This window comes from Leucopleurus acutus (genome assembly GCF_964270905.1).
Source record: "Leucopleurus acutus genome assembly, chromosome: 10".
NCBI lineage: Eukaryota > Metazoa > Chordata > Mammalia > Artiodactyla > Delphinidae > Leucopleurus > Leucopleurus acutus.
The window spans coordinates 93,429,260-93,451,106 of record NC_139153.1 but is presented as its reverse complement, the minus strand read 5'-3'; the positions used below and the strand labels follow the sequence as shown (position 1 = coordinate 93,451,106).

The 21,847-nt window shown below is 38.5% G+C and overlaps 1 protein-coding gene across 1 annotated transcript in view; it reads right to left on the bottom strand.

Annotated features, from left to right (window-relative positions):
• The window catches only part of DTNBP1 (dystrobrevin binding protein 1), a 115,284-nt gene extending 93,749 nt beyond the window's left edge, over nt 1-21,535 (bottom strand). The window contains exons 1-4 of the mRNA XM_082848813.1: nt 21,458-21,535; nt 8,171-8,224; nt 7,172-7,222; nt 70-130 (exon numbers count right to left, since the gene is read on the bottom strand). Of these exons, the coding sequence (XP_082704939.1) occupies nt 70-130; nt 7,172-7,222; nt 8,171-8,224; nt 21,458-21,516 (225 nt within the window). The 5' untranslated portion in view covers nt 21,517-21,535. The remainder of the gene's footprint in view (nt 1-69; nt 131-7,171; nt 7,223-8,170; nt 8,225-21,457) is intronic.
• Between the last annotated feature and the right edge of the window lie 312 nt (nt 21,536-21,847).

Genomic DNA, 21,847 nt, shown 5'->3' with positions numbered 1-21,847 from the left:
TTAAAAACTAGCAGTGAAGACTACAAAAGGACATTTTCCCCGTGAGTATAAGATTAGCCGATTCTTTACCTCGCCAGCACTTGCGCATTCCTGGGCTCTTCTGTGGAGTGCAGCCCACGTATCTTCATACCTAAGAAAAGCAAAAAATAATTCAAAATACAAACCACACATTAAAAAAATTCTACCTATGTATACGTGTGGCTGATTCATTTTGCTGTGCAGTAGAAGCTAACACAACATGGTAAAGCAACTGCACTCCAATAAAAATTAATAAAAAAAATTCTACCTAAAAATGAACCTGTTACACCCTGTGGTGTCGGAAAGGAAAGCTCAAAAAATAATGGAGACACATTGTAAACACACAGAAGTCAACTTCAAGGGGCTTCCAACTGCCAAATCTGGGACAACCTGAGCAACAAAACAAATAATGGTAGAAATGGGTTATAACTCATGGACTAAAACCAACAGCCATGAGTTCATAGCGATTTAAATAAACAGTTGAATGGGGCAGAAGGGAAAAATTCTTCCTTGCAGTCGAATTCCAATTAATAATGATAGAAAAAATGAGAAAAATAGAAAATCACCATTTGGTAAACACAGTACTAATTATTTCAGGCAAGAATTCTAATAGATGCTAAAATTAGTGGGTGAGAGTATAAAGAGAAACAGGATATTTTCATAGTCTCTAAGTAGCTCCCCACAGGATACTTATTAATTTAAAAGGGGGAAACAGTATTAAAGTGGAGAAACCTGGCAGACACTTCCTTAACCAAGTGGCCAATGTTAACATCAGCAGTAAGAAGACATATCAACATCATGTGCCTACTGATACAATGCACTGGAGGACACAACATTATTCTTCTGTTATTCTCACCATAAAAGCACTAACTTGAATTTAATCATGAGAAAACAGCAGATAAACCCAAAATGAGGGATATTTTGCAAAATAACTAGCCAGAAATAAACCCATGCATAGATGGCTCAATTACTTCACAACAAAGGAGTCAAGAATATACAATAGGGAAAGGAGAGTCTCTTCAATAAATGGTGTAGGAAAAACTGGACAGCCACATGCAAAAGAATGAAACTGGACAATTATCTTATACCACACCCCAAAATTAACTCAAAATGGATTAAAGACCTGAAACTCCTGTGAAAAAACATAGGCAGTAAGCTCCTCGGCATCGGTCTTGTGATGATTTTTTGGATCTGATACCAAAAGCAAAGGCAAAAAGAGCAAAAACAAACAAGTAGAACTACATCAAACAAAAAAGCTTCTGCACAGCAAAGAAAACCATCAACAAAATGAAATGGCAACCTACTGAATGCAAGAAAATACTTGCAAATCATACATGTAATAAAGAGCTAATACCCAAAATATGTAAAGAAATCATACAACTCAATAGCAAAAAACAATCTGATTAAAAAACAGGTAGAGGCTCTGAACAGATATTTTTCCAAAGACATACAAATAACCAACAGGTACATGAAAAGTTGCTCACTTCACTAATCATCAAAAAGTGCAAATCAAAACCACAATGAGATATCACCTCTCCCTTGTTAGATGGCTATTCTCAAAAATACAGCAAATAATAAGTGTTGGTGAGGATGTGAAGAAAAGGGAACCTTTAGTATACTGTTGGTGGGAATGTAAACTGGTGCAGCCACTATGGAAAACAGTATGGAGGTTCCTCAAAAAATTAAAAATAGAACTACCATATGATCCAGCAATCCCACCTGTGGGCACATACCCAGACAAAACTATAACTTGATAAGACACGTGCACCCAATGTTCACAGCAGCACTACTCACAAGAGCCAGGACATGGGACCAACCCCTTTGCCATCTGCAACAACATGGATGGACTTGGAGGGCATTATGCTTAGTGAAATAAGTCAGACAGAGAAAGACAAATACTGTATGTTATCACTTATATATGGAATCTAAAAAATACAACAAGTGAATGAACATAACAAAATAGAAACAGACTCACAGATGCCCAGAACAAATTAGTGGTTACCAGTGGGGAGAGTGAAGAGGGGGAGGGGCAAGAAAGGGGGAGGGGATTAAGAGGTACAAACTACTATGTATGAAATAAGTAAGCTACAAGGGTATAGCACAGGGAATATAGCCAATAATTTATAATAACTTTAAATGGAGTAAAATCTATAAAAAGTTTGAATCACTATGTTGTACCCCTGAAATTAATATTGTAAATCAACTATACCTCAACAAAAAAAATTTAAATAAATAAATAGAAAACAAAATAAACCTGAACTCATAGGTACAGAGAACAAACTGGGGGTTACCAAAGGCAGGGGGTGAGGGGTTGGGTGTGGGTGTGTGAGAGAGAAATGGGTGAAGGTGGTCAAAGGTATAAACTTGTAATTATACATAACATACAGCACGGTGACTGTAGTTAATAATACTATATTGTATATTTCAAAGTTCCTAAGAGAGTAAAACATAAAAGTCCTCATCACAAGAAAAATTTTTTAAACTACGTGTGATAATGGATGTTAAGTAGATTTATTGTGCTGATTATTTTGCAATATATACAAATATTGAGTCATTATGCTGTACACCTAAAACTAATATAATGTCATACGTCAATTATCTCTCAAAAAAAAAGTTCAGGCTTAAGAAAAAAGAACTCAAATCAACAATCTAACTTCACAACTTAAGGAACTAGAAAAAGAACAAACTGAACCTATAGCTGGCAGTAGGAAGGAGACAACAAAGAGAACTAAGAAAACAATTCCATCTACAGTAGCATCAAAAAAATTTTTAGGAATTAACCAAGGAGGTGAATACTTGACAATGAAGACTACAACATATTGCTGAAAGAAATTTTAAAAAAGACATAAATAGATGAAAAGATACCCCACGTTCATGGAATGGAGGACTTAATATTGTTAAGATGTTGTCAATAGCACCCAAAGTAATCTACAAATTCAGTGTAATCCCTATCAAAATCCCAATGGCATTCTTTGTAGAAGTAGAAAAAAATCCATCGTAAAATTCATATGGAAGGTCAAGGGATCCTGAAAAGCCAAAACAATCTTGAAAAGAAGAACAAAGTTGAAAGACTCACACTTCTTGATTTCAAAATTTACTACAAAGCTACAATAATCAAAATCAAATAATAATCAAAACAGTGTGGCACTGGTATAAAGGGAGACATATAGGCCAATGAAATAGAGAGCCCAGAAATAAACACTTGCATGTATGGTCAAATAATTTTCGACAACTGTGCCAAGATCATTCAGTGGGGAAAGGATAGTCTTTTCAACAAATACGCTAGGGTGCTGGGAAAGTGGATATCCACATGCAAAAGAATGACGTTGGACTCTTACTTTAACACCATACACAAAAATTAACTAAAAATGGATCAAAAAATCCAAACATGAGAACTAAAACTATAAAACTCTTTGAAGAAAACATGGGGAAAAGCTTCATGACATGAGATTTGACAATGATTTCTTGGATATAACACCAAACGCACAGGCCACAAAGAAAAGAGACAAATTGGACTTAATCAAAATTAGAAACTTTTGTGCATGAAAGAACACAATCGACAGATAAAAAGGCAACCAATAAAATGGGAAAAAATATTTACAAATCACATACCTGATAAGGGATTAATCTCCAGAATATACAGAAAACTCCTAACACTCAACAACACAAAACCACCCTATCCAAAAACAGGCAAAGGACTTGAATAGGTATTTCTCTAAAGAAGATACATAAATGGCCAATAAACACATGAGAAACTCACCATCATCAGTCATTAGGGAAATGAAAATCAAAACCACAATGAGATACCACTTCATACCAATGAGAATGGCAAAAAAAACCCAACCAGCCAAACAAAAGACCCCCAAAACAAGTTTTGGTGAGAATGTGGAGAAATGGCAACCAGAGAAATGTGCACTGCTAGGGGAATGTAAAATGGTGCAGCTGCTACGGAAAACAGTATAGGGGTTCTTCAAAATATTAAAGTAGAATTACCATATGATTCAGCAGTTCCTTTTTTCAGTATATACTTCCAAAAAACTGAAAGCTGGGTCATGAAGAGATATCTGCACACCCACGTTCATAGCAACATTGTTTACACTAGCCAAAAGATGAAAGCAACCCAAATGTCCATTAATGGATGAATGAATAAGCAAAATACGGTACATTCATACAATGGAATATTATTCAGCCTTAAAAAGGAAGGAAATTCCTTTGAATTCGTGGTGATCATTTTGTAATGTACAGACATATGGAAAAACTATGTGGTGCACCAGGTACTAACATAGTTTTGTAGAGCAATTATACTTTAAAAACAAGCGAGCAAACAAACGAATAGAAAAAGAGATCAGATGTATGGTTACCAGAGGCAGGTGAGCGGGGTGTGGAGGGAGGGGAATGGAATGAAGGCCGCGAAAAGGTACAAACTTCCGGTTTGTAACATAAGTAAGTACCAGGGATGTAATATACAACAGGATGAATATAATTAACACTGCTGTATGTTCTATATGAATGTTGTTAAAGTCTAAGTTCTCGTCACAAGGAAAAAAAATTCTTTTTCTTTTATTTTGTACCTATATGAGATATGGATGTTCACTATACTTACTGTGGCAATCATCTCATGATGTATGTAAGTCGAGTCATTATGTTGCAATACCTTAAACTTATACGGTACTGTATGCCAATATCTCAATAAAACTGGAAGACCAAAAAGGAAGAAATTCTAACAAGCTACATGGATGAAACTTGAAATTATGTTAAGTGAAATAAGCTAATCACAAAAAGCCAAATACTGTATGATGCCACTTATAAGAGGCACCTAAAGTAGTCAAATTCATAGAAAGAGAAAGTAGAATGATGGCTGCCAGCGGCAGATATTTGCAAGATCAAAAGAGTTTTGGAGACTGGATGCACAACCATGCAAATGTACTCAGTAGCAGTGAATTGTACACCTAATAATGGTTAAGATGGCAAATTTTATGCTATATGTATCTTACACAATTTTTTAACAATTAAAAACATTTTACGATTTAGGTATATGCTATTTAAAATGGTCTTTCCTCCACTCAATACTAGTTCCAAAGAGAAAGAGTGTGCTTCAGTGCAATGAATAGACACATTACAGACATTCCTATGGCTGCAAATTTTTCATGTTAAGTCCCCAAATGCACCCCATTTCCCAAAACTACCACACACATAAGTCTACAAGTCTAAAGTAAATCTTCCAATGAAGTTCTTTCAACTAAATCCCTAGATTAAAAAAATAAAGATATCAAGCAAACAGTGCACCACTGATTAATTTTTACTATATCTCCTTTCATGTTCACTTATGTTCCTCACTCAACAAAACCAAACAGGAAATTAATGTCAAATTAAGCACTCAGAGAAGAAAAATCCCCAGATTTTGCAACCATAAAAAGAAACCGAATAAAAAGTTAGAAAAGAGAAAGCAAGATGGAGGTATAGGTGATTGTGTCCTAACACAAGCTGGTAAGGCGAAGGACCACACCCTCTACTGTACACATGGCTCCCACTTACCCATCAGATGCCATGTTACAAGGTACATAAATGCATATAACAACATATGCAAACCATATACTTATTTTTATAACAGCTTTATTGAGGTTTGATACACCATAAAATTCATGTGTTTTTTTTTTCTTGGCCACACCATGTGGCATGAGGGGATCTCAGTTCCCCAACCAGGGATCAAACCTGTGCCCCCTGCAGTGGAAGCTCGAAGTTTTAACCACTGGACTGCCAGGGAAGTCCCAAAATTCATGCTTTTAAAGTGCATAATTCAGGACTTCCCTGGCGGTCCAGCGGTTAAGACTTCGCCTTCCAATGCAGGAGGTGTGGGTTCGATCCCTGGTTGGGGAGCTAAGATCCCACATGCCTCCCAGCCAAAAAACCAAAACATAAAACAGAAGCAGTATTGTAACAAATTCAATAAAGACTTTAAAAAAGGTCCACATCAAAAAAAAAATCTTAAAGTGCATAATTCATCCAAGATGTAGCACACTTCAGTACTTCATTCCTTTTCATGGCTGAATAATATTCCATTGTATGGAGATATGAAATTTTGTTATTCATTCATTGACTAATGAATATCTGTGCTGTTTTACTTTTTGGCCATTATGAATAATATTGCTTTATGAATGATACTGCTATTATGCACATTTGTGTACAATTTTTTATGTGGACATAAGTTTTCAATTTTCTTGGTGTGAAACTGCTAGGTCACATGGTAATTCTACTTTTAACTTTTTGAGAAACTACCAAACTATTTTCCAAGGCAGTGATTTTACAATGCCACCAGCAGAGCATAAGGGTTCCAATTTTTCCACATCACTGCCAACACTTGTTATTGTCTGTCTTTTTGATTATAGCCATACTAGTGGGTATGAAGTGGTATTTCATCGTGACTTTGGTCTGCACTTCCCTGATGACTAACGATGAGAATTTTTTCATGTGCTTATTGGCCATTCGCCTATCTTTTTTATGGAAATGTCTATTCAAATCCTTTGCCTATTTCTTCACTGGATTATTTGTGTTTTTACTGTTGAGTTATAAAAGTTATTTATACATTCTAGATACAAGTACCTCAACAGATGTATAATTTGCAAATATTTTCTCCCATTCTGTGGACTGTTGTTTCACTTTCTTGATAGTGTTCTTTAAAGAGCAAAAGTTTTTAATTTTGATAAAGTCCAATTTATCTTTTTTTCCTTTGTTACTCATGCTTTTGATGTCATGTAAGAAAATCACGTATTTTAATATTAATCTGCACGTCAACAGAAATGGATTGGAGAAGAAATGGTAAAAAAATTAAGAATCAAAGTAAAAAAGAAAAGAAAATTATTGGGGACTCACATCCAGAATTGATTTTCTTGCAACAAAGAAACCATAATACATGCACATGATAAAGTTATTGATTAGTAAACACAACAGTGATCAAGATGCTCAAAGTCGGAATGGCCTTTGTATTAATCAGTGAAATGCAAAAGCCCCTCCAGGAACACAAATAAGTAAATAATTTCCAATCTCCTTGTTAAGGTAAAATTTAGTTATTTTAAGGTTTCTATCTATAAGGTTATAAAATACTTTTAGACAATAGTCAGAAGTATAACCTTTTTATTTAAATGAAAACACTTACCTGCTAAGTAATTCTAGTCCAGCAGAGCACTTTGGCAAATATGGAACAGTCCTGCCAAAAGAAACACTTGTTTTATTAAAAACTGCTGCTGATTTAGGCCAACTTAAAAAAAAAGTTACGTATAATAATTTTGATGCTGTCAATCATAATGTGGAATATTTTTAAATCACTAATGGCAATTGATCTAAACTTTTAGAAAAATGTATTGTTATTCCAAAGTTAATATACTGCAATATACTATCAACCATCAATTTGCCCTATAGATCTTTTTTTTTTTGGGGGGGGGGGCACGCGGGCTTCTCACTGCTGTGGTCTCTCCCGCCTAGGAGCACAGGCTCCGGACGCGCAGGCCCAGCGGCCATGGCTCACGGGCCCATCCGCTCCACGGCACGCGGGACCCTCCCGGACCAGGGCACGAACCCGCGTCCCCTGCATCGGCAGGTGGACTCTCAGCCACTGCGCCACCAGGGAAGCCCTGCCCTACAGATTTTTAGCACACAAGAATAAACACTTTAATAGAATGTTAGCTAACAAGAAATTTTTTTAAAAGCTCCTCATCTCTAGGTTTAAAGTGAAATTTGGTCATGTGCTTTACTTTATTTAAAATGAAAAACTGCACAAATTATACTAGTGTTTTCATATAAAACAGATAACACAGCTAAAGAGGCTCACTTGCCAAGTACTGTTTCATTATCAATTTGCTTCTCTATAATGGAGAACTTTTACTGTGGTCTTAATATACAAATAAAAATGATTAACTGTGATCAAATAGCCATTGACTGTCATGGAGTAAAACAATTACATGTCACCATTTTTCAACCATTTTACAATTTTATCAGAAAAATTTCCAGTGTTACAAAATTTAGAAAGAATCAATAAATTGTTTAGTCAGATGCATTCAACAGATATAAAATCAATTAAAGTAATTATACTATCATGACTACAACCAAAAGTTGTATGAAATTTAAGTCATAGTAAATTAAATCAGGACAAGCTTACCTGGGTTTGTTTTTTACTTTAGCTTCTCTTGATCTGTCACTTAAAGTCTTCAGCCTATAATTCAACAAGTATAAAATATCATATTTTTACAGCTTAAGAGACTTCTTTCAAATGCAAATTTCAGAGCTCATAAAACTTTGGGTTGGATAAGCTAATTTTTTTTAGCAAGAATTAAGCACCTCTACAGACAACAAATATTTGTTTACTATATATCAGACATCACAAATGGAAAATTTATAGCAAATATTTTTATTTTTTTCTTGCCCCAAATCCCTTTTCTAGTAACATTTCCTAAATATGACTGGACTAGAAAACCTCACTACTCTGGCAACATCAGAAAAAAATAAAGTGGTCTCCATAGGTGAACTCGATCGGCAACAAAGATATCTAAGCAGCACATTTTTTTTTTTTTACATCTTTATTGGAGTATAATTGCTTTACAATGGTGTGTTAGTTTCTGCTTTATAACAAAGTGAATCAGTTATACATATACATGTGTTCCCATATCTCTTCCCTCTTGCGTCTTAAGCAGCACATTTTTAAGTAGATAACTATGCCAGGCACTGTCTAAGTGCCAACATTCTGAGAAATTTTAGCTATTGATAAAAGGCTTTCTAAAATACATTACAAACCTCCTTCATTAAAGAGGTCTTGGTACATTCTATTGAACATTTTCTGATAACTCGGCATCATTATCATGAATACCAGTGACTGCATTTCGTGGCAAAACAGGACTCTCCTTAGATGTTTCTGAACTAGGAATGTCTCTTCATTTACCAACTCAAAACCAATCTAAAGTGGCTTTCTGAGTTTGTTCAGGATCCTACATCTATTTCTTCAAAATTTAAATTTTCCATCTCTACCATTGGTCATCTGGTATCAGCTACCACTTACTGCTTCTGCTAGCTATTTAACTATAGCAGCCTACTCCCCTTCTATTTGCTTTTTTAAATTATTGGGCTGGGAAACATAAACGGGCTAGAAATACATATGTAAAATAAAATAAATAGGCTCTTCTATATATAAAATATGAAGTTCATAAACGTCAATGTTTTTTCACTTCACCAGCCCAATTTTTACCTACCTTTAACTGTGGACTCTGTATCATATAACAGACTGCCAAAAAGCAAATGCTAAATTATGAGATAATCTCACATAAAATGAGATATCTGGACATGTTCTTCTTAATCTGATTACTTCCACAAATATTCATTTCTAAATAGAGTCTGAAGCATAGGCCACAGTACCCCAGCTAGCTCCACGAAGCGTTTATAAAGCTAGACACAGGTGCTCCTTTCTCAAGACACTTTACTGCACTCAGTCAGAAACTGTCCTAGCATACAAGGTGACTCTCCTATGAATGCCCCAACCCTTTGTTGTGCACAGTTGTACGTGCAAGCCCTGACAGAGGATAACAACTTTTTGGTCAATAATGCGTGGCTTAAAACCAGAAAGGGACTTCTAGTGTCAAGTCATTTTTTTTAACAAGTTGCAGTGTCAATTTCATACTAAGATTTTTTTTATACTGTTCTATGTTCTTTTTCAAAAACTAAAATATTGATGAGATCAATTCCAATACGATGTTAAAAAGACTTAGCAATCTCTTTAATACAAAACTATTTGTATATATCTCTCCAGATGAGTTGAATTTAAAAAGTCTAACCTGTCCCAGAAAAACAATATAAATTTTCAAGCTTAGCTTGGAAACTAGTAAATCCGGTTTAAACTAAGATTAAGCAAGAGCTACGGAAAGGTATTTTAATAGCCATTCAACCATTTCCACTCCAAAAGCTGAGAAAGGCACTGAGTTGTGACATCCGAGGTAGCATTATACTAGGATAGGCAGACACAGCAGTGCATTATACTCAAAACGATTATAGTATTATATTCAGTGATTTGGGACAATTCCATATCGTTAGGTGTTACAAGGATATTGAAAGCTCACTGCTAAGACCCCCTTTGAACCATTCATTATAGGACCTAGCAAATCTTTAGGTTAGTATTTCAAATATTTATTTCTGAAAAAAATGTTAAATTTCTTAATTGTAAGATATCAAATGTGGGGCTCTCCTCCACACTTCCCCAAAAGAAAGAAAGAAAAAAAAATAGTTTGGAATAAAAGAGAAAGGAGGAAGCTTATAGGGAGCTGAAAATAAAATTGTTGGAAGGTCAGTAAGAGCTTCCCCAGGTGGCTCCTTAACAACCACCTACTTTAAAAATTGGTCTTTAACCAAATGTAATGTGTGGAATTTATCTGATGTGGATTTGAACAAATCAACTGTACAAAGACATTTCTAAGAACCAGGAAATTTGATTATGGACTGGAGAACTGATAATATCAAAGAATTAGTGTTAATTTTGCTAGGTATGATATTGGCGTTGCATTTATGTATTTTTTTTAGAGATGAAAGCTGATGTATGAGAGATGTAAGAGCTTAGTCTGAGGTTTACTTTATAAATAAGGGAGAGACAAAGCAAATGTGGTAGTAGTCGACAACTGTTGAATCTGAATAATGAATATATGGGACTTGCTGTGTTATTCTATTTTTGTATATGTTTAAAACTTTGTAAAAAAAGTTTTAATAACAAGAAAAGTCTTTTATATATTCATCTTTTCTCATCACACCTTCTCCATATAAATCATCAATATGCCAAAATTCAGAATAGAAACTGCTGTAGAAAACAAAGTAGCAAGAAGAATGTTGGAAACAGTGAAGAAAGTTCAGGAGAGAAAAAGATAAAATAAGAATAATAGTCAATGTAACACTTTAAGTCGAAAAAAAACGGTCAGACCCCCAAAAAAGCAAGACAGTTCTTTCTGAAGTATATACTTAAAACTCAGAATTCAACTGAAAGTAGCTTACCATTTTTATTTGGGGATAACTCTATTTAAGTTTCTCACAGTGAGTCTGTGCTAGAAACGACCCGCTAATAAAGTCCCACAATGTCTTGACACACTGAGAAGGAAATACTGAGCTGAGTGAAATACCCCAGTTTCCTAAATCATAAAATAGGAGTATTGTACTTACCATAATGATTTGACACAATAAGTAAAGGAAATATGACTTTGGCAGCAAACTATAATTGTAAATTATAAAACCAATTCAAACAAAAAGTATAATTAAAAACTATCTCCAGGGCTTCCCTGGTGGCGCAGTGGCTGAGAGTCCGCCTGTCGATGCAGGGGACACGAGTTCGTGCCCCGGTCCGGGAGGATCCCACATGCCGTGGAGCGGCTGGGCCCGTGAGCCATGGCCGCTGGGCCTGCGCGTCTGGAGCCTGTTGCTCCGCAACGGGAGAGGCCACAACAGTGAGAGGCCCGCGTACCGCAGAAAAAAAAAAAAAACGATCTCCAAATTTAGTAAAAATTATCACCATCATGAAAGGTAAGAAGCCAAAAAAAAATAATAATAATAATAAAGGTAACAAGCTATGTACATTACAGGGTCAAAGTAAAATAAAGTAGAGGTCCCCCGATGCACCAGTTCCCATAAAAGCCTTCTCCACCGTTCCTAATCGTCTTCACAATACCGCATACCCCCAGGGAGACGTGAGTGCTGCTGTGTGAGTATATTAATACACAGACTTCTAAGTGAGCCACCTGACAATTATTTTCTACCGGAAGCAACTAATGCACACTTCAGAGTTCAAAGCACTTACCTTCAAATTCATGACACCACAATATTTTATTTTTAGATTGTTGCAAAGACTTACCTTAATTTGACCCCAGCACGTTTATTTTTTTAAGCTTCACGGAAAATACTAAGATGGAGGCAACTTACTACGAAACGGAGATAACTAGCAAAATTGCTTAGACAAAAAGTTTATAAAGTAGTTACACAGAATGAGAGGTGGAGCACGACAATGACTGATGAGCAGGAAATGTGCTTTCTGGACCTGACTCGATGGCATGAGGGACCTTGACGGCATTCCATTTATCCTCACTTCAATTTCCTACTCATCTAACCCCATCAGCTATTATGAAAGGTGAGGATGGCTGCTTTAAAACACCACAAAATGTATTAATTACCATATTTTGTCCTTTAAGGCTCATTTTCATGTCTCCATTGTTCCAACTTTAAATTCTGTTTATGAATAAAAATCCAATCTATTATATTTTTCCGTTAATGTTTATCATTTTTTCTTTCTTTTCTAAAGCCAAGATCAGGAAACACGAAAGCATTAACCACACCTAAAAGTGCACATGACCCCAAAGCTCTGAAGGCTGAGAGATTCACACAAAAGCCAGAGACTCAGGAAGGGGAGAGAGGACTATACCCTATCTCTATCCTAATCACCCCCAGACACACCACTTCGGTCCTGACCTCTCTCCTGAGTGTTTCATAAATTTCCAGCTGCTTCTTGGACCTCACAGCACATTCACTGTCAACTGCTCCTTCTCTCTCAAAACTACTCAACTTCTCTCCTGTTGGTAAATGACATCATTATCTAAGATACTGCAAAATTAACATCCTCAATTTCTCCACCTTTTTCACTTCCTAGTCTCACATTTTATGAAATCGACCAGTGCGTGTCATGTCAGGACTATTCCCTCCTTCAATTTCTATTCTCTCCCGCCTGCCCCCTAATTATAGCCTTCTTAATACTCTCCCTGTTCCCCATGTCTAACCCTCCCATCACATCGCCTCCCAAATTATTCTTCCAGAAATACAGGTAGGCTCAGGCTGCTGCCCTCCACAAAAACCTTCAGAAGATTCAGTCAACCTAAAAATAAGACCACCCTATATAAGATAGCAACCCCCCACCCCAAAACCCCTTAACCTGCTTTATTTTTAGCGACAGTACTTATGACCTTCTAGATATTCTGCCTCCTGCCAGTAGAATGAGCGCAGGGACGTTATTTGCTGTCCGGTGTATGCATTCTCCGCTGTAACCCCAGTGCCTGTCAACACGTAAGCACTCAATAAATATTTCATAAATGAATTAATTTAGCAAAGCACTGAAGACCCTCTATTATCAGACACTAAACTTCCTTTCCAGGTTCCTCCCCCACAAGAGCTTCATCTCTGAAATCCCTCACCCAAATCTATCCTCATCCCTCCTCATTCTTCAAGGCCCAGTCTAGAAGCCACCTCCTCTTTGAAGCCTTCCATAATGCATCTGAACTAATGACTCTTTCCTCTGGGCTCAAAAATCACATCACTTCTATCTTTCACATTCAGTTCCTTCTGCTTTGCTTTGTTTACCACCAGTCTAGGGCATCCGGAGGGCAGAAACGGTTTTAGTTAACTTTGTAGCCCCAAGATCTAGTCCAATACATAGACACTGGCAAAGAGCAGGCAAAACTGAGCCTGTGGCCTCTTAAATCTTTTTTTCTTTTTTTTTTTTTAAAGAAATGAAAAAAGCTTCTATGATAAAGAAGACTGAGTTCCTAGCCTCGTGTTTGCCACTTGGTAGGAACTCAGTAAATGTTTATTAAGTCAAGTTGAATATTGAGATGTTTTTCCTGCTAAAGGTAAGTAACCATGGAAGAGTCAACATTTTAGGCAAAACCTCACCATTTTACCACACTGTGAATTAGAATGTTAGCTCCTCTCCTTTGAGGTTTTGATACTACAGGAGGGAAGAAGAGGAAATGAGTGCAGTGGGCAGGGCTGGACGTCAGGGCAGAGGTGGCTTTGAGGAGGAAGCACCCACTATCTAGTTGCAACACTTGTATCCATATCCAAAAGCACCCAGAGCATTTACAGACAGGAAACACCAGGCAGTGACAGGCAGCTGCAAACCCTTGGTAGATCTGATTGTCAGTTTCCTGAAGGGTTTTACACGCCTGCAGACTTCAGTCCTGAGGCCGTGGGTCACAACTGCTCAGAAGGTAAAAAATCAAAGACCAGAGTGGATTTGAAGTAAATGCTTCGGTGGGTCCAAAAGTCTCCCTCAGAGCTCAAGCCAGTCCCTAAAAAGTGGATGTTCTGTGTGAACTCTCCGAAAGGCTCCAGAGCTCCGAGGGAGTTAAATCAGATGAGGATTCATGTAGGTGAGGGGTCAAGAGCGAAGCTGGGAGGCAGTCCCCTCCCGTGGCCTTTGGACTAGCTGGCCACCTAGTTAGGCCAGAAAGAAAGCAACATTATTTCTAGGTTTATCTCGATTTTGACATAGCTATTATTATGAGTAAAAAATTAAAAATTACAAAAAAGATCACGAGTCCATGGACGATTTACAGTCCCTTGAAGGCCAGCAGCAATCTTTCCACAGCCCTCAAGCTTCATTTTTTCTAAGTTTGAATGGAAAGTTGAAATTTTTTATGTCCATCAAATATGCTTTAATCACTAATAACATTTAATATGCTTTAATAACTAATGACATCAAATATGCTTTAATCACTAATAACATTTAATATGCTTTAATAACTAATGACATTCTCTTGCAGGCTGATAAAGAAAATTCCTATTTTACTTAAAAAAAAAAAAAATTGCCTACATTCCAGCTCCAGATATATGAATTTCAGAAACTGAAAATGAGCAGAAAAGCCCTGAGGAGAGGCTGCTGCTATGGGCTGCTGTGAAGATCCATGTGAAGGAGCTCAGGAAAGCACCGGGCCTTTCTTCTACTGAGTTCCTGGGGCAACCCAAACAAATGAAGTTTCCAATTATTTTGTAAGCCAGCTGCTCTGGCTTCTACGGGCACTAACAGCAAGTTCTAAAGGAATGCCAGGTCCAGTTGGGTAGTTTTGAGAGGTAGGGCCATGTTGCTTTCATCCCTGAATCCCTCAGTGCCTTCATGCAATATATACATGAAGCTGTGTTTAATGTCACCTTTTCTCAGCCTGGCAAAATATTCAAAAATACGTTGATCTTAGGCTGAATATGAAACAGTTTACTAAAAGGAATTACATGGATTTTTTCTTGTTAAGAATCGCCTAGGAGAGCACCTCAATACATAAGGCAACTGCTAACGGCTATAAAAGAGGAAATCGACAGTAACAAAATAATATTGCGGGACTTTAACACCTCACTTACACAAATAGACAGATTATCCAAAATGAAAATAAATAAGGAAACAGAAGCTTTAAATGACACAACAGACCAGATAGATTTAATTGATATTTATAGGACATTCCATCCAAAACCAGCAGATTACACTTTCTTCTCAAGTGCACACAGAACATTCTCCAGGATAGATCACATCTTGGGTCACAAATCAAGCCTCAGTAAATTTAAGAAAACTGAAGTTATATCAAGTATCTTTTCTGACCACAACGCTATGAGATTAGAAATAAATTACAGGGAAAAAAACGTAAAAATCACAAGCACATGGAGGCTGAACAATACGTAACTAAATAACCAAGAGATCACTGAAGAAATCAAAGAGGAAATCAAAAAATACCTAGAGGGGCTTCCCTGGTGGCACAGTGGTTGAGAGTCCGCCTGCTGATGCAGGGGACACGGGTTCGTGCCCCGGTTCGGGAAGATCCCACATGCCATGGAGCGGCTGGGCCCGTGAGCCATGGCCGCTGAGCCTACACATCCAGAGCCTGTGCTCCGCAACGGGAGAGGCCACAGCAGTGAGAGCCCCGTGTACCGCAAAAAAAAAAAAAAAAAAAAAAAAAAACCTAGAGACAAATGACAATGAAAACACGATGATCCAAAACCTATGGAATGCAGCAAAAGCAGTTCTAAGAGGGAAGTTTATAGCTATACAAGCCTACCTCAAGAAACAAGAAAAATCTCAAATAAACAATCTAACCTTACACCTAAAGGAACTAGAGAAAGAACAACAAACAAAACCCAAAGTTAGCAAAAGGAAAGAAATCATAAAGATCAGAGCAGATATAAATGAAATACTAACAAAGATCAATAAAACTAAAAGCTGGTTCTTTGAGAAGATAAACAAAATTGATAAACCATTACCAGACTCCTCAAGAGGGAGAGGACTCAAATCAATAAAATTAGAAATGAAAAAGGAGAAGTTACAACAGACACCACAGAAATACAAAGCATTCTAAGAGACTACTACAAGCAACTCTAGCCAATAAACTGGACAACCTGGAAGGAATGGACAAATTCTTAGAAAGGTATAACCTTCCAAGAATGAACCAGGAAGAAACAGAAAATATGAAGAGACCAATCACAAGTAATGAAATTGAAACTGTGATTAAAAATCTTCCAACAAACAAAAGTCCAGGACCAGATGGCTTCACAGGTGAATTCTATCAAACATTTAGAGAAGAGCTAACACCCATCCTTCTCAAACTCCTCCAAAAAATTGCAGAGGAAGGAACACTCCCAAACTCATTCTATGAGGCCACCATCACCCTGATACCAAAACCAGACAAAGATACTACAAAAAAAGAAAATTACAGACCAATATCACTGATGAATATAGATGCAAAAATCCTCAACAAAATACTAGCAAACAGAATCCAACAACACATTAAAAGGATCATACACCACGAACAAGTGGGATTCATCCCAGGGATACAAGGATTCTTCAATATACGCAAATCAATCAATGTGACACACCATATTAACAAATTGAAGAATAAAAACCATATGATCATCTCTACCATATGATCATCTCTACAGATGCAGAAAAAGCTTTTGACAAAATTCAACACCCATTTATGATAAAAACTCTCCAGAAAGTGGGCATAGAGGGAACCTACCTCAACATAATAAAGGCCATATACGACAAACCCACAGCAAACATCATTCTCAATGGTGAAAAACTGAAAGCATTTCCTCTAAGATCAGGAACAAGACAAGGATGTCCACTCTCACCACTATTATTCAACATAGTTTTGGAAGTCGTAGCCTCGGCAATCAGAGAAGAAAAAGAAATAAAAGGAATACAAATTGGAAAAGAAGAAGTAAACCTGTCACTGTTTGCAGATGACATAATACTATACATACAGAATCCTAAAAATGCCACCAGAAAACTACTAGAGCTAATCAATGAATCTGGTAAAGTTGCAGGATACAAAATTAATGCACAGAAATCTCTTGCATTCCTATACACTAATGATGAAAAATCTGAAAGAGAAATTATGGAAACACTCCCATTTACCATTGCAACAAAAAGAATAAAACACCTAGGAATAAACCTACCTAGGGAAACAAAAGATCTGTATGCAGAAAACTATAAGACACTGATGAAAGAAATTAAAGATGATACAAATAGATGGAGAGATATACCATGTTCTTAGATTGGAAGAATCAATATTGTGAAAATGACTATACTACCCAAAGCAATCTACAGATTCAATGCAATCCCTATCAAATTACCAATGGCATTTTTTACAGAACTAAAACAAATCATCTTACAATTTGTATGGAGACACAAAAGACCCCGAATAGCCAAAGCAGTCTTGTTGGAAAAAACCGGAGCTGGAGGAATCAGACTCCCTGACTTCAGACTATACTACAAAGCTACAGTAATCAAGACAATATGGTACTGGCACAAAAACAGAAACATAGATCAATGGAACAAGATAGAAAGCCCAGAGATAAACTCATGCACCTATGGTCAACTAATCTATGACAAAGGAGGCAAAGATATACAATGGAGAAAAGACAGTCTCTTCAATAAGTGGTGCTGGGAAAACTGGATAGCTACATGTAAAAGAATGAAGTTAGAAAACTCCCTAACAGCATACACAAAAATAAACTCAAAATGGATTCGAAATCTAAATGTAAGACTGGACACTATAAAACTCTTAGAGGAAAACATAGGAGGAACACTCTTTGACATAAATCTCAGCAAGATCTTTTTTGATCTACCTCCTAGAGTAATGGAAATAAAAACAAAAATAAACAAATGGGACTTAATGAAACTTCAAAGCTTTTGCACAGCAAAGGAAACCATAAACAAGACGAAAAGACAACCCTCAGAATGGGAGAAAATATTTGCAAATGAATCAATGGACAAAGGATTAATCTCCAAAATATATAAATAGCTCATGCAGCTCAATATTAAAGAAACAAACAACCCAATCCAAAAATGGGCAGAAGACCTAAACAGACATTTCTCCAAAGAAGACGTATAGATGGCCAAGAAGCACATGAAAAGCTACTCAACATCACTCATTATTAGAGAAATGCAAATCAAAACTACAATGAGGTATCACCTCACACCAGTTAGAATGGGCATCATCAGAAAGTCTACAAACAACAAATGCTGGAAAGGGTGTGGAGAAAAGGGAACCCTCTTGCACTGTTGGTAGGAATGTAAATTGATACAGCCACTATGGAGAACAGTATGGAGGTTCCTTAAAAAACTAAAAATAGAATTACCATATGATCCAGCAATCCCACTACTGGGCATATACCCAGAGAAAACCATAATTCAAAAAGACACATGCACCCCAATGTTCATTGCAGCACTATTTACAATAGCCAGGTCATGGAAGCAACCTAAATGCCCATTGACAGACGAATGGATAAAGAAGTTGTGGTACATACATACAACGGAATATTACTCAGCCATAAAAAGGAATGAAATTGAGTCATTTGTTGAGATGTGGATGCATCTAGAGACCGTCATACAGAGTGAAGTAAGTCAGAAAGAGAAAAACAAATATCGTATATTAACGCATGTATGTGGAACCTAGAAAAATGGTACAGATGAACCGGTTTGCAGGGCAGAAGTTGAGACACAGATGTAGAGAACAAATGTATGGACACCAAGGGGGGAAAACAACGGTGAGGTGGGGATGGTGGTGTGCTGAATTGAGTGATTGGGATTGACATGTATACACTGATGTGTATAAAATTGATGACTAATAAGAACCTGCAGTATAAACAAACAAACAAAAAACTAATACTAAACTTTCTTTGGGTTATTTCTATGAAAATATGTTAATATAAATGTTTCAAACATCACATGAAATTTCTAAAAATCTTATATGTTCTGGTATAATGTTGTAAGTCATAATTCTAGGTATTACTTTAAAATGTATATCTCAGAAATAACTAAATTTCCTTGTCAATTGCATTATTATTAACTTTCATCAAATCTTTAACCGTGGTCATTTTTAAGTCTTTTGTCATTTACAGACAGTTCTGGGTGTACTCTGATGCTTCTGCAAAAATGTTCCTATAAAAGGGTTTCATCTTCAAGGAATTCATGGAAAAGACTCTGACAAGTACAGGTTTCTGGTAACTGACTTATACTGCTGAACTGAATAAATAAGCATTTTCAGAACTCTAATGGAAAACTGATGAATTCATAAAAGTGTTAACAAAAAATCAAGATAAAAAAATTAATTACATGGGACTGAGTGAACTGATGAGGATGATTATAATTTTTGTGACTTTCTGTTTGAATAAAAAAAAAAAGACTCGCCTAGGAATTGGTGGACCTGACAAGGTGAACATCAGAGTTTAAAGGTGCCAGTCACAGACATCCCTTGAAGATGAGTTATTTCTCTGCCAGGTGACAGGCTAACGGCACACACTGACAGTCCAGTGCTTTGTCAGCTGAAAATGACCTGTACAAGGAAGCCAATGAAGGGCCTAAATGGAATGAAAGCCCTCTCAGGATGTCTAATCCCAAACTGGCCCCAGTTTATGGCATCTTCAAGAGGTAAGGTCAGTTTCCAAGGCGTTCTACCCAGATCCCCTCAACCCTCTCCCTATCTAAACTCAGGTTTTCCAGATCTCTCAGGATGGTTTGGGTCCAGAAACTATATTCCTTGGTAAGCTGAACCTTCTCAAGCCAATGTCAGGAGAATGAATGGGTTCAAAGGCAACCACATGACCTAGGGAGTTGCTGTAGTTGTAACTCCCAAAAGATAGACTGTTTTGCCATCAAGTAATTCCTTGAGGTGATGACAACAGGGTTGTCCCAGATGTGTTTATCTGTGATCATTCTCACGCTATCGTTCCAGCATTATACCCCAATTTTTCAATACAATAATTTACGTTCTGAAAGGAAGTTACTTTTTAAATTTAAAGGGGGGGAGGAAATGCAAGTATGCAAGCACAGCATCAGTGAATGACTGCTACAGCACCTACAACTAATATTCTTAAGGACACCAAACCAAGATTACCAAAAATGCTTTACATGTAAGTGCTCAAGTATTTGACAGTTTGTTACTACGCAGCACCCAAGAGGCAAACAATATAAACATTTTTGTCCCATAAAATTTTAGCTAACGTCTTTCTCATTAGAAATTTAAAACGTGATGGAGAGGCCCTCATATACAGAGCATTCTCCAAAGGATGAGTAATCTAAAGGTGACAGACAAATCCTTTATCAAAGTGACACCCTTTCTAAAGTAATGGAAAAACTAAAATGAATTAAGCACTACAATAGTGACATAGTGTGACTGCGCTGTTTTACATGTTAATTCTTTCATCCTCACAATAACCCTATGAGTACCATCTTCACCCTCGTTGTCCAGTCGTGGAAACTGAGGCAGAGAAACTTGCAGAAACACGTTTCTGCGAGTTTCTGGCGTTAGAGTCTATGCCTGCGGTTCCCAGAGTTTGCCGCACACAGGAATCACCTGGGGGTCTTTAAAACCCCATCGCCAGTCTGATGTAATTAGTATTGTTTGCGACCCAGGCATCAAGATGGTTAAAGGTTCCCAGGTGATTCTAAGCAAAGTTCGGGAACCGCTTGGTCCGTGTGCACTTCACCACTAGGCATTAATAGTACTACCATAGTTCTGTTGTTTCTGTGGCCCTAGAGTTTCTTCACTGAGGCGTTAAACCCGAGGCAAAGGTAGAGAAAGAAAGCAAAAGGGAAAGAGGCACTAAGCCTTGGCAAAGGTTCAGCGAGCGAACCGAGCGCGAGGTTGGACAGGACGCGCGGCCGGGCCCCGGTGGGTGAAGGCTGCCGCGCCCACGACCTCCGGCCTGGGGAGGGGGTGGCGGCCCGGCTGCAGGTGGGGCCGCAGAAGCTCCGAGGCCCGAGAGGGCAGAGGTCTCGGCGGAGTGGGAGGGGGCTCAGGATCCCCGTCCCCCCGGGGCAGAGGAGCGGGGAGACGCGCTCGCCCCTCACAAGACACACCCCTGGGCCGGCCAGGGCTGCCAGGAGCTGGTTGCACGACCCCGGCACGCCCGCAGCCTTCCCGACCCCCTTCCGGGCCCGGGGCGCGGGTCAGAGCCTGCCCGGTGGGACCTAAGTTACTTTGTGCGGCCGGACAGACGCCGGAAAGTTCGTTACTTTCCTCGATCTGGCTGGGATGGGAGGTGCGGGGTGGGAGTGGGGGAAGAGGGAGGGAGAGGGACCGGACCGGGGTGCGCGGAGGCCGCGTCCCAGTGCCCCCCGCTCCTCGGCCCGGCCCACGGGTTCCCTTTCCGTCCCCCACCGTGTACCTACCCGGAGGTGAAATCCTGCTGCACGCTCAGCAGCCGCTCACGCAGAGTCTCCAGCATCATCGCCGCTGCCGCCGCCGCCCTCGCCCTCAGCCCCGCGTAAACACCGCGCCGCACCTGTCACGGCGCGCCCCGCACTCTCGCACCGGCCCCGCCCCCGGCCCGCTCTCGCCTCCGCGCCGCGGCCCCTTCCGCGTTCCCGCCCCCCGCTCGCGCGCTCCCGCCCCGCCCCCGCCGCGCCCAGGCTCGCGCAGCCGCAGTGGGCCCCGCCGGGCTCGGGCTGCGGAAAAAGGGCGGTCCTTCTCTCCTAGCCGAGAAACTGAGCGGCTCGGATGCTTTTTCCTAGCCCAAAGCCCGGCCCTCTCCTTTTCCTCTTTAAAATTGAAGTGGCCAC